Genomic DNA, 14,354 nt, shown 5'->3' with positions numbered 1-14,354 from the left:
CAGGCACCAATGAAGACAGCACGTTGTTGATCTTGAACTTCTGAGACCGGTTATGTAGGAAGGAAGTGAACCATTTGAGGACAGTCCCGGATAGACCCATTCTGGTATTTAGCAGCTCCAGTAGGTTCTCATGTTTGACAGTATCAAAAGCTGAGGAGAGGTCCAAAAGGATGAGTAGACAGGAATCATTGCGATCAAGGATTTGGAGGGCGTCATCAATTATGTGCGTCATAGCCGTTTCCGTGCTGTGTTTCGCTCTGAAGCCTGATTGATGAGGGTTGAGGAGGTCAAACTGATCGATGTGTTTTGTCAATTGGATTTGTACACATTTTTCCAGTAGCTTTGCCAAGGTGGGGATATTGGTGATAGGGCGATAGTTGTTCATGTCAGCCGGGTCAGCTGTAGGTTTCTTGAGTATGGGTGTGACTTGCCCTTCTTTGAGGGAGTCAGGGATGCGACCTTCTTGAAGGGAGCAGTTAATGATGTTCGTCCAGAGTGGGAGGAGCAGGGGTGTGAAGTCTTTCACAGCCTTAGCAGGTAGGGGGTCTGAGAAGTGGTTAGCGGGCTTCAAGGTGCTAAGCAGCTTGTGAATTGTCTCTTCAGTGTAGGTGTCGAATGACGTCCATGAAGCGTTGTTTTTCGGGTGAGTGGTGGTCATGCTGATGGGTCTGGAGTATCGGCTTACATCAATGAGGAGATCACTTCTTATGTTGTCAGTCTTTAGCTTGAAGAATGCAGAGAAGTCTTCACAGTGTGGAATATCGCTTGTTGCGCTGTTTGATTGAGGCGGCTGTATCTTAGTTTGAGTTTTGACTAGTTCGAACAGTTTTCTTGGACGGTTCTTTGCTTGGTCCAGCTGGAGGCTGAAGAAGTTAGATTTCGAACGCTTGATTTTCCTAAAATAGGCATTTCTCTTGATCTTCAGTGTTTTTAGGTGCAGTGCTGAGGGATCAGATCTCCAGGTGCGTTCCGCCATTCGCATAGCCCGTCTATCTTCATTGAGTCTGCCATCGTACCAAGGGTTCGACTTCTTGGTGGAGACTCTCTTCAATTGCAGGGGGGCTGCTTCGTTGATTATTGAGTTCCACGAGTCGAGGTAGTGGTCAGTCAGTGATTGGACATCAAGGGCACCAGTCGGGGGAAGGAGGAGACTGCAAGTGTGAGACGGAAGGGAGATAGGGTTGAGATTCTTCAAGTCCCTTTTCCAAATCTTGGATTTGGTGGGTTGAACCGTGATCGGTTTAACTTTTTCGTTGATGAAGAAAGTGATGATGTGATAGTCTGACCAGTCACAGGGTTGGATCGACCCCAATTGGGTAGAGCCTTCTTTGGCGATAATAAGGTCAAGGATCGAGCCTTTGTCGTGTGTCGGGCTATTGCATATTTGGGTGAGGTCAAGCGCATTGAGGAAAGTTTTGAGACCATTCACCACTGCGTCTTTATGATCATTCCAGTGTAGATTGAAGTCACCCAGGAAAATTTGAGTGATCAGTCGACCGGCATTGGATGAGATCGTGTCCATGAGTTGTTGGGTGAAGGTGAGGTTGTCACCGGGCGGGTGGTAGAAGACATGTAAAGAGCAGACAGGTTTGCCTACGCTGGAGATATCGAGGCAGAAGAGTTCACAGGAAGTGATCTAATCACTAGTATATGCAGTAGACCTTTGTACTATCTACCATTCCTATGTGACTCTTAGAGTATATCCATTTGTATCTCCTTGTGTGACTTTACATCTTGTACATTTGCAATTTTTTTCTGTTTGTATCCTTTATGTAACGCATGTAACCCTAAGTCCTTATGTTTTTCAACTGGTCCTTATGTAAAGCGCTCTGACACCTTCGGGTAATGTTCGCGCTATATAAAATCGCAAAAATAAATAATTAAATAAAATACATCCTCTGACAAAAAAGGGTGGAAGTTTTACTCCTATAACGAGCAGGAAGTGAGTGTATCATCCCGCCCCCTACTGTTCCTACACTGATTCTAATTGGCAATAGGGGCTTTTTTGACGCCCGCCCGTTGACATTCCTATTTAGCGCATGTTGTATGCTGTTGTAGTCATGCGCAGTGCAGTTTGGTATTGAACATGGATTGTGCCTATGTGAAGGGACGTTTCGAAATTACGCCCTCACATGCACAATCCAGTGAATATCTACAGAGTGACGTCTGTTTACTCTGTAACGCGCTGATCGCATTTAAAGTGACAGCTCTCCCTGCAGTTCAACATCGGAAGAACAGTCTCGGCACTTACTGGCGCACAGTGAGTTTGATTTTTAAAAGACACAAAACAAAGTGCATATTAACATGCACCACTTTTGTAGGCAGGCATCTATTGAGCTTCCAGTACACCAAATGCAGCTCACAAAATATAGCGGGGGCGCCGCTCCAAAGCCCCTATGGATAATCCTCCACTGGTCCTAAATATTCTAAATACACACACACACTGAGCTGAAGTGTTTAACATTAACGAGCCTCAACCACTTAGCCGCTCCTCGCTGTGAATGCCATCTCTATGATCAAACAGGTTGGACACTCTGGCTCAGTGCTGGGCTCGATCGACTGTGACCCGGAACTGCTTTCCGTGCACGTGTTTTCCTGCGCATCCTGCCCTAGAACTATGTTAGTTCTTTTGACTGAAAATGGTGTCTGGGGAGCAGCAACCGCACCGACCCGGTGCTTTGAAGCAACAGAATAAGCAACACAAGGCAGGGAAGCACCGCAGAAAGAGAAGCTTGGAACGGGAGAACAAAGGTAAGAAATTCGTTACGTTGAATGGTGATCTGGGCATGGACTGTCAACGGAGTAAAAAAAAAAATGCGATTACAGAAAGCGAATTGGGAGCAGTGGGTGTAACGGAAGAGTTAGGGAGACATCACCAAGTCTCTGTCATAATTGCGAATGAGACTCCCTCAACAGGCTTTGTATCGCATGCGGCGAGTAGAATTTTGTATAGCTGCCAAGTTTTCAGTTTACTTATGTGTGACATTTCATTACTTTGAGTGACACTATCACGCGAAACAAAAAGCAAAATATCCCAGGTTATGGTAACTAATTAGCCCATTTTGATCATTGTAATAACTCTCTAAGGGAGGAGGTAAGATTGCCCTAGGTATGGAGGTTACATTTGAATCAAGAAAGGCTGCAAATGTTTAGGTACCTATGCAGGGGCATAGCTACCAGTGGTGCAGTGGACAGGGACCCAGAGGTGGGGTGGCGCCCAACTACTTCTTCAACTCTTTCTTGTCACATTTGCTGTGTGTTAATGCAGAGGTCACATGTCAGTCTAGTCTTCTGACAACTGCTGCTTTTTCTTTTTACATGGAGTCTGGTGTTTTTCTTTTTCTTAATGGTAAGTATGAGGATTTTGTAAAGTGAACAATGTGGTAATCTTGCCAGTGTAGAAGGAAATGCTGCAGGATATTGTTTTCTTCTAAAACGTGCAACAAACTTAAAATACCAATAAATGTACTGTACAAATATTTCATTCGAAATAAACCGTTGGGAAAGCACAAATGAAGCACTTTTTTCTAATGCTGAAGTAAGATTGAAACAATTATAAGATGCTCAAAACAGATCGAGAAACTTTATTTGATACTGCACAAATGATAAATATTTGCTTAAACCTGATTTCCACAAATTATAATTTGTGCACTATATAGTTTTAGTCTGCAAATTTAGTGATTATTTCAATAGAAAATGTACAGTTTTTAAATGATAGTACGCTGCCACACCATGCTATAGTAATATATTTGTAACAGTGGGCGCCTAAATGCTCCGTGGTTGCGTGAAGTAGTGTGGCTCACTGGTTAGAGGCGGCAGACCCGAGAGCAGAGGACGGCCCGGGACCAGGGTTCGATTCCCGGCGTGGCAGGTTTCTGGACCAGGGTCAGCGGACTCGATAATTCTCTCGCCTCGGTGCCCACTCTGATCAGCGATCACACTCGGCAACTCTGGGCATTAGCTTGCCTCATCTTCACTAACGGCCCCACCAGACCGCCGGGGATGCCTGGTCTCACCCTGGAGATACCCATTAAGGGACAATCTCTCAGGGAAGCCAGGAAGGGTTTCGCAGCGGTCGAAGCGCCTTGGGACCCTACGGGTAAGTAGTGCGCTATATAAATGCCAATACATTTACATTTACACATATTGCTCCCTTACCACTCTCCTGATGAGTGAATATTATTTGCGATACTTGTTCTTTGTGTGATACTTAGATTTTTCAGAATCCCTATGCGTTCAGTGTTGTAACCTTGATGGCAGCACCTCCAGTCTGGAAATTGTTCCAGCATCACTGCTTTCAAGGGATACAGGAGCTCTTACAGCACTGGGAGCTTGCTGTTAGCTTTGTCTGATTCCCTAAGCTGCAGGAATCGGACTCCGAGCAGCAGAATGCACGGAAGTACCTTCAGTGGCACAGTGAAGGCCTCTTTGCGCATGCGCTGAATGGCCAAGCATCGCACATGCTTACTTTTGTAAATGCAGAGTGCGCCATTCGTTCATTGCTGCCTGCCCCCAACAGATGTCAAAGAAGTTATGCCCATACTGATGCATGAATTCTGAAGACAAAACCGTCACAGAAATCACTGCGTGCAACCTGACAATTGGAGGGCAAACAATGGTGGTTAGTAAAAGAACATAGACTTACTTGGGACAAAGTGTTGCAACTGCGAAAAATTAATTATCTGAGCATTGTTTAATTCTATGCTAAAACAAGAATTTGCACTGCAATAGGTCTCGCAGTTGGCGCGCATTTGAGCTATTGATGTTGTAAATAAGTGGGCCAGAAGTAGCAAAAAAAGTATTGCGATTCGCAATTAGGGAATTGGAAAACGGCATGCATGAAATTGTGTAGTACACTTTCTGCGATTCCTAAGGGGTTGCAAATGACCTACCTCATGAATATTAAATAGGTAGGATGCAATTTGCGACACCCTAGAGATTGCTAAAATCACGGGGATGGTGGCCTGGTGGAGTCAGCAGACCACCATTTCCGTGATTGCCTTTAAATAAAGCAATCATTTTTAGGTCGAGCTCGACCTGCATTCAATGCGAAGCATTGATTGCTGTGTCTGCTCGACGACTATTGTCAGCCGTTTTTGAGAATGTGGACACGAGATGGGCACGCGCGCGGATTTCACCTCGTGGGCGCGCAAGGGGCCGTGCCCATCTCCTGCCTCGGAAGCTCCAACACGCATGCGCATACCCAGAGACACACACACACGAGCACCCATACATACAGAGAACCCACCCCTGCCATTGCATACACACACGCGCGCACACACACTGCATACACACACACTCCCCCCCCCCCCCCCCCCCCTTACCTCACCAGGCTCTTTTCTTGCCCTGTTTTCTTGTGGGCTCCTTCTGCCCGGCTCCCAATGGATTGGCGGGCGGGCGGGGGCGATGCGGCCAGGGGCTCCAGTGCTGCTATGGCGGGCCAGGGACTCGAGTGCCGTCTATCGCCTCTTGTACGCCTCAGCAAGCGGAGCCGGAGAAGCGGCCAAGAACACTCTGAGCCTGCGCGGAAGTGCATGCGCCCGCCTGACGTCACTTGGAGGCTGAATCTTACGGTAGGCAGGCGCGTTAATATCCGGAACGTAATGGAAGACCTCTCTTTCCCTAAATATTGCTCTGCCATAAATGTTTACAAGTGTTTATCAAAGTTTAGATCGTTTCACTCATAAACGTTTACAAGTTGTTATCAAAGTTTAAATGGTCTCACCTCTGTGTACGTGCTGGTTAGATTAAGGACAATAAAGCCAATCACAGTTCCAATGAGAACCTGCCTCCCTTCTGCAAGCTAAGACATGACGTGTTTAATTATGATAGCATTTCAAACAGAGGCAAACAAAACAAAATCAGTAATTTAAAATAAAGATACATTCTTTTTCCTGAATGATCATCCAAGCTATAAAATAATCCCATAAGGATCACAATGGAAATGTTCGGCCGCCCTCTGGTGGTTGTCTGTAGAACTTGGTGTATCACACGAATAAATAAAAGCCCTGCATATGTTTCTCAATGTCCTACGACTCGCACCTTTATCTTCTTTGCCCAAATAATTTCGGTCAATTTGTACATAGTTAATACAAACATTTTACGATATATTTATACATCTAAGGTACGTAAATACAACACATATTGCATTACAAATGCTATAGGTGTCACATTTGCGAAATTTACAACTATTGGCATTGTAAATGACAAAGCTATTAATTTTGCTATTTTCAAAACCAACACATAAATAAAATATTTGTCATTTACAATACCAATAGCTCAAACTTTCCTAATGCGAGACCTATTGCAAATGCTTGTTTTAAAATGCAGCCCGTTTCCTTAAACGAAAACAGGTTGCATTCAAACAAGAAAAATGAAAACTTTTCTTTTCATTTTTAAGAGTAGGTAGTGGTCTGTGGGACCACTAGCTGCTCTTAAAAATGCATTTACAGACATTCACAAATTTGCGAATGGGTTACCACCTACTTTAAGTAGCTGGTAATATGCCAATGCTTTGCGACTGCATTTACGGTCACAAAACATTCTTACATACAGGTGCGATTCGTTATTAGGAAGGGACGCCCCTTCCTAATACCGAATCGCAAACCCAAATTGTGATTCGGTAGCTGGTTACCAAATCGCCTTTTGGGTTTGCTACATTTGAGAAGCCATTTTTGCGTGAGAGCTAAAGAACGATGATGGATTAAATCCAGATCTGTGACTGGGGGTTAGTGTCTGAAAAGTTTCAGCTCTCCGTCCATCATCTCCTTGTGTTTTCTTTGTTCGCCCTATGTTGGCAGGGTATGCCCAGACGTGGGTCCCTTGCTCAATTTACCACTGGATTCAAGCTAGCCTGCACTCCACCACCCCTCTCCCACCAAGTTTGAGAGGTAGGGAGCTGAAACATGAACATAGTACAGAATCAGGTTACTGCACCCGATTTGTGCACATTTTACCTCTTTCCGACCCCCAATCGACTTGCATGTATTATCTGTCAAAATGTGTACATTTTAATTCCACGATCGGGCGCAAGCACTCTGTGCATTACTGCATTCACCCCTGAAGAAGCAACTGTACAGTGTACACATGCACACGCTCCTCAGATGTAACAAACCTGTAGGTGTATGGAGTTAAGGACATGAACAGGCATTAGAGACTGAAGTGCTAAACGTGAACATACTTTGCAGTGCAGAAATATGAACTAGCATTGGTTGTTATAGCAGCATAGACGTAGAATAAAGATCATGCATAGGCCTCCATTTTTTCTGTATGTGCCCTTTCACATACCTTTTTTATCTATATTTTTTAATTACACTCCAAGTGCATATTTTTTAATTACACTCCAAGTGCATACATCATCTTGGTAACCCATTCACACCTATAGGTCACCATGCTGGGACCACCATAGTAAGTGATCTGACTGCCCGCTCACTCCGGTGCACTTCACTGCACCACGGAACAGCACTCTCCAGTTCCCCCCCCCCCCCCCCCCCCATGCTCGGGACCAAGTTGTAATTTTGGGCTAGTCCCACCTTGCCTGTACACACCCCCCTCACACCCTCACCCTCTCATCCACCCTCACCCACCCTTTCACCCTCACCCACCCTTTCACCCTCACCCACCCTTTCACCCTCACACACCCTTTCACCCTCACACACCCTTTCATACTCGCACACCCTCTCACCCTCACACCCTCACACACCCTCACAACCCTCTCACCCTCACCCACTCACACCCCCACACACCCTCACTGCCCCACACCCTCACACCCCTCACCCTGACCCACCCTCTCACCCACCCTCTCACCCACCCTCTCACCCCCTTTCACCCTCACACACCCTCACCCTCACACACCCTCACCCACACACCCCCTCACACACCCCCTCACCCTCTCACACCCCACACACCCTCAGACCCCCACACCTCATCACCCTTACACCCTCACACCCCCTCACCCTCACACCCCCTCACCCTCACACCCCCTCACCCTCACACCCCCTCACCCTCACACCCCCTCACCCTCACACCCCCTCACCCTCACACACAATCACCCTCCCTCACCCTCCCTCACCCTCACCCACCCTCACCCACCCTCACCCACCCTCACCCACCCTCTCACACCCTCTCACACCCCCTCACCCTCACACACCCTCACTCACACTCACTCACTCACCCTCACTCACTCACTCACCCTCACTCACCCTCACTCACCCTCACTCACCCTCACTCACTCACCCTCACTCACCCACCCTCACTCACTCACCCTCACTCACCCACCCTCACTCTCTCACCCTCACTCTCTCACCCTCACACTCTCTCACCCTGATACACACACCCTCTCACCCCTCCACCCTCTCACCCCTCACCCTCTCACCCCTCACCCTCTCACCCTCTCACCCCCTCACGTCACGCCTCACACTGCTGCACGCCACACACTGCTGCACACCACACACTGCTGCACGCCGCACACTGCTGCACGCCTCACACTGCTGCACGCCTCACACTGCTGCACGCCTCACACTGCTGCACGCCTCACACTGCTGCACGCCTCACACTGCTGCACGCCTCAACGTGCTGCACGCCTCACACTGCTGCACGCCTCACACTGCTGCACGCCTCACACTGCTGCACGCCTCACACTGCTGCACGCCTCACACTGCTGCACGCCTCACACTGCTGCACGCCTCACACTGCTGCACGCCTCACACTGTTGCACGCCTCACACTGCTGCACGCCACACACTGCTGCACGCCTCACACTGCTGCACGCCTCACACTGCTGCACGCCTCACACTGCTGCACGCCACACACTGCTGCACGCCTCACACTGCTGCACGCCTCACACTGCTGCACGCCTCACAACACCACCACATCACTCGGGGACACCACCGCATCACTCGGGGACACCACCGCATCACTCGGGGACACCACCGCATCACTATAGGACACCACCGCATCACTATAGGACACCACCGCATCACTATAGGACACCACCGCATCACTCTGGGACACCTCCGCATCACTCTGGGACACCTCCGCATCACTCTGGGACACCTCCGCATCACTCTGGGACACCTCCGCATCACTCTGGGACACCTCCGCATCACTCTGGGACACCTCCGCATCTCTCTGGGACACCACAGCATCAAGTCAAGTCAAGTTAGAATTTGTATAGAGCACTACTCACCCAGAGGGTCTCAAGGCGCTTGAGGGAGGGGTGGGGGTGGGGGTAACGTTACTTATCAAATATCCAAGTTTTGAGTTGTTTTCACTCTGGGACACCACCGCATCACTCTGGGACACCACCGCATCACTCTGGGACACCACCGCATCACTCTGGGACACCACCGCTTCACTCAGCCCAACCACATCATCACTCAGCACCAAAACAGCATCACAACAGCACTGTCCTTGCTTGCTACCAACCAGCAATGCCATTGCCAATAGGACTCGCATTAGGAAAGTGTAAGCTATTGGCTTTGTGAATAACTGCTATTAATTTATATATTTTCAAAGCCAACACATATTAAAAAAAAAATGTCATTTACACTACCAATAGCTCACACTTTCCTAACGCGAGACCTATTGCATTGCAAATGCTTGTTTCTTTCTTATATGATGTGCTTCATGTTTGTATTGACTGTTGGTTGCTGTCAATGGGGCCTCCTGACTTACCTCACTTGTGCCTACTCACTCAATGCAATGCCTCAATGGGTCTGTGCTTCCTTCCATTGATACTATTTGTATTTTATGTTTACTGCATTTATTTCATATTCTCTTCAGTGCTGTGCCATCTCTCTTACAGGCCGGGTTGAGGCTAAACTCCTGAGTAAGAAACTGAGAAAAGACCTTAAGAAACTGGACAGAAGACACAAGGCCAGCCAGCTCCGGAGGCAGCGGAAGGATGTTGTGAGTAACTATTCCTTGAAAGCTTTGAGCAAAGAAGGAGTGTACTTGACTGGAACAGACCACTAGAAACATATCAAGGTTTTGAATGCCGATTTATAACTGACAATCAATTTCACCTGTGTATTTTTCTGCCAACCTTTAAAGTCTACCTTGTCAATGATATGACTCTTTTGTGGCTCCATCCAAAATATGGTGCTCCAAATGTTTTGCACGGCTTTAGGTCTGATTGCATTGATCTTCCTCCTTTGCTGTAAGGAATGCTTGAATGTTGCTAGGAATTTGTGGTGAGTTGCAGAATACCTATGCCTATTTGAACAGTAATGGTGTCTGTAATGAAACCTTGTGTTCATTCAAAAATTCCAGCCCTGTAGCTAACACGTTTAGATAAACAAGCAATGTTATGTGGCTTTGTCGACGATGGCATATCCCCTGTGAGGGTATCCAAGCGCTGAGTAGGACAGGCCTGAGAGTGGAAGGAGATCATGTCTGTTTGGTCTGGAAGAGCCATGTCTTGGGGTTCCTTCTGAAGTCCATGATGGAGTGGGAAGTTCTCGGTGTTTGTGCAAGGTATGAGAAGGAGCGTCCTCTGCTACTGGTGGTCTTGCTGCGAGTGAGGGGTACTCCTGCCTAGGACGCAGATTGAAGGTGTCTGGTTGGTTGGTAGAAGTTGATGCAGTGGTTGAGGTAAACTGGACCAGTGCTGTGGAGAGCTTTGTGGGCATGGCAAGTAGCTTGAACATACATCTTTCATGGACTGGGAGCCAGCGGAGATTGAGGTGTGGAGAGATATATGGTTATTTTGCTGGATGTTCAGGATGAGTCTGACAACAGCATTCTGAGAGGTTTGAAGTCTGCGTAGGACATGGGCTCTGATTCAGATGTAGAGGGTGTTTCCGTAATCAAGTGTACTTATGATAAGAGCTTGGGTGACCATTGGTCTGGCGTTCTGTGAGATCCACCCAAGAATCTTGCATAGCATTCGCAGGATGTGAAAGCATGATGAGGAGACTGCGTTGATCTGTCTGCTCTACTCGACCTAACCGTAATGTACTTGATCTGGTCTCAAATTGTGTGATCCTAGGCAAATTTTGTCTTCTGGAGCCGCCCTTTTCTTGATCACGTAATAGAGCACCTTCAAATATGCAAGGTCACCATGTTTGCTGTACAAAAAAACTTTTTGTTTACTAGAATAAATGTTTGCTCCATGTATAACCAGAATCGAGCCCATATATAGGGTACACATGATCCATGGCTTACCTCTTTAGGGCAGATCTATGACTGTTTTTTGCTGTCACAAAATGGAAATAGGCCCCTGTGCGACCACAAAAAAGGGTGGTGTGTGTACACAAGCTGTTTTGCGAGTAGGTGACTTGCAAAATGGTGTTTGCAAACCACTATTCGAAAGGGGCGTACAAAGACGTCCCTTCCTTATCGTCTACTTCAAGTAGGTGGTTAGTCACTCGCAAACAGGAAGGGATCCCCAGGTGAGCCCTTGCCCTATGTGAATGGGTGCAAAACATATTTTTAAGAGCAGGCAGTGGTCCCAGGGACCACCGCTTACCCTTTAAACTCACCCCTTTAAGGAAAATAGGCTGCATTTGAAAAAGAAAGAAGTTGCATCATTGCAAAATCAAACACAGACGACCTGCCTCATGAATATTAATGAGATGGGTCCCTTGCGACCCAATTGACAATCGCAAATTTCATTTGGCGAGTCGCAAAACTCTGCAATTTACGACTTGCAAATGGAATGGCCGTACAGCTACCCCTTAGTTCACTAATAGAATAGCACTGTCATCTGGGCAGGAGCAGTAATAATTCCCAGTTCGTGTTAAAAAAAATCACATTTCATAAATAAATTACTAAAGCATGATGTGGTACTGCACTGCCATTTACAGATAGCATATTTTCAATTGAAATTGCCACAAAACCTTTCCACTAACATGTAGCTTCACTGAGAATGGTGCACAAACAATGTTTAAAAATTGGGTTTTAGAAAAAATATTTAAAATTTGCACATCACCAAGTAAAGGGTTCTTATTTCTTATGAGCCTATAAAAATATTTTTTTACAGAAGAATTACAAAAATCTGTCTTTATAACTAATGAAATATATTTGAATTGTTTGAACAGTTCACTTCGCTATTTCAGTGTTGTCTGACATCTTACAGCCTTTAACTTCACATGCTCTGTACAGTTCAATTGTAACACAGTTCACTTTTCAATTTCCTCTAACTTCAGTCACAGAAAAAGAAATGAAGAAAGACAAACTGACTTTTGACCTCTCTCTGAAAGCCAGCAAATGTGACAAGATAAAATGTAAAGGCATCTTTATCGCTCCTTCATGTTATGAGCAATACAGATGCCTTTAAATCTTATCTTGTCACATTTGCTTCACTTTCAGAGACGGAGGCCAAAAGTCAGTTTGTCTTCCACAGAAGTTAGACGATATTCAGCTCGCCAGAAAGGGCAAGTAATCCCTAAAAATAGCTTGTCCTTATTTAGTCTTGCTGGACAATGTGAGTGGATTTTCCGTGCCCTGCTTTAGCTGGAATGGCAGGCGCGAGATGCTGCTCTTAGTTTCTTCAATAGGGCTTTGACCATAATGACAATATAAAATCTTCCTATTGCCTTCTCTGTCTGGGGTTTCTAGTTATTAGACTCCTTCAGGGCTCCTTCATAGTTCTCAAGAAATCAACCTGTTTGGTGTGCTATTGTACCAAAACATACCCTTTGATCTGAATTCAAAAATAGGATATCTGTTGAGGGTGGGAAATAAAAACTCCCTCAACCTCTCTCGCTGCTCTCTTTCCTCACTATAAAATCCTAAACAATTAATTCACTGTCTAAATATATGTCTGAGGCAGAGTTTAATTATAAATGTAAAGGAAAACAATTTGAAAGTGAACCAACTTTTTGTTTTGATTCCAATTCCTAATCGTGCAAGTCGAGTGCCTAGTTGCTAAGATAAAGAATGAAAGATGTTGGACTGAATAAGCTAGCGCCTAGATGGTGGATGGTCATATCGCTTACACCAACTGATAAATATATTTCACTTTTAACTTTTACAAAGACTGAAATTGAAGGGCTTCATTCTTTTTGGTTCCTATTTTCCCCCGTCTCTTATTGAAGCTTTGATAAAAACTCACCTTTCTGTATCAATATATCTATCTCTGCTTAGAGCTTTATAAAAACACCAGCCCAAATTCCGCCTTCACTTGTTCTTTAAGATTATAAAGGCTGCAGAAGAGAGAGAGACCTTTTAGGTAAGGTGTAATGGTTAATAAGGCCAGTGCCTGAGTATTAGTGGCCATGTTTTACAGGTTTTTTTTCTTCAGTACATGCTGAGAAGTGGGAATGGGATCTAGGAGTCTGTAATTTGCTTGTTGGCAGGGGTTGGAGTGTTTACTAGGACACACTGAGTAGCTTGTAGTTCCCTGTTGATTAGGGGGATATTCTCTCATGGGCTTCTTGGTTTGTCATTTGAAAGGTGAATGAACTAACTTGGTGAATGCAGTGCTACCCTGGGTGTTCAGATAACAGAGACTCGCAGTGAGATGTAGTCTTGAAGAATTAAACTTGTTAGGGAATTCAAGAAGATCCTGGTTTGTGCAGAAGAGATGTGTAGGGGAGTTCCAGAAAATCACTCTACAGTTAGAAAAAGACAGTCTGCTAAGAGAGTGCAAAGAATCCATAGAATTACTTTAGAAGCACACCTCTGGATGAGAGATGGGAGTCAGTCATTGGTCTCCTTTGAAGTTGTGAGCGGATTCTGATAATTATTTACATTTTGGTTAATCGACACTAGTCAAAAACCTGAAAGCATCTCAGTGAATGATAGACAGTTAGGAGTTCAAGACTGAGCAATAACTTACCCTCTTTATTAAAATTTGGCTCCTTATCAGCATGTTGGTTTAATTGCCTTGACGTTACTGTTGCTCACTGTACTTTTAATACTGTGGACCATGCTCTCATACTTGCTAATTTGTGAACTGGTGTTACTGATGATCTCGATGTATATTTATCCATTGACGCTTCATCCACAGGTCCTTTTGGAGAAGAGGAGTTTAGGCAGTAAGGATGGCCCTCCACATCTTGTTGTGATAGTCCCACTACATGCTTCAATTGATGCCCAGAAAGCCTTGACACTTATTCAAGGCCAGGACTCCATCGTTATCCATCAGAATGAAGAGGCCAGTAGGAGCTTTGCTATGATTAGCCCCCGCTTCAAACAACGATGGTTCTTTGTCCAGGCAGACGGTGAGTAAATATGAACGTTGATGTAAAATTCTTGCATGATAACTAAGTGAAAAAAGGACCAGTGGTTATTGATGCAAGGCAGCCTAACTTTCTTGTTTTCAGTTCATTTGTACTTAATTTTATTTAGTTTTTTTGATAACGCCTATATTGCTCAAAGGTCATATAGAAGTATTTAAAAAAAAGACTT

General features: G+C 45.5%; 1 protein-coding gene across 1 annotated transcript in view; it reads left to right on the top strand.

Annotated features, from left to right (window-relative positions):
* The first annotated feature begins 2,563 nt into the window (after positions 1 to 2,563).
* TSR1 (TSR1 ribosome maturation factor) overlaps positions 2,564 to 14,354 on the top strand; it is an 83,979-nt gene continuing 72,188 nt past the window's right edge. The window contains exons 1-3 of the mRNA XM_086955184.1: positions 2,564 to 2,751; positions 9,805 to 9,908; positions 13,954 to 14,167. Coding sequence (XP_086811310.1) covers positions 2,640 to 2,751; positions 9,805 to 9,908; positions 13,954 to 14,167 — 430 coding nt within the window. The 5' untranslated portion in view covers positions 2,564 to 2,639. The remainder of the gene's footprint in view (positions 2,752 to 9,804; positions 9,909 to 13,953; positions 14,168 to 14,354) is intronic.

Source organism: Lissotriton vulgaris, chromosome 2_1 (assembly GCF_964263255.1).
Source record: "Lissotriton vulgaris chromosome 2_1, aLisVul1.2, whole genome shotgun sequence".
NCBI lineage: Eukaryota > Metazoa > Chordata > Amphibia > Caudata > Salamandridae > Lissotriton > Lissotriton vulgaris.
The sequence above is the reverse complement of the archived record's forward strand: the minus strand, read 5'-3'. Positions and strand labels throughout refer to the sequence as shown.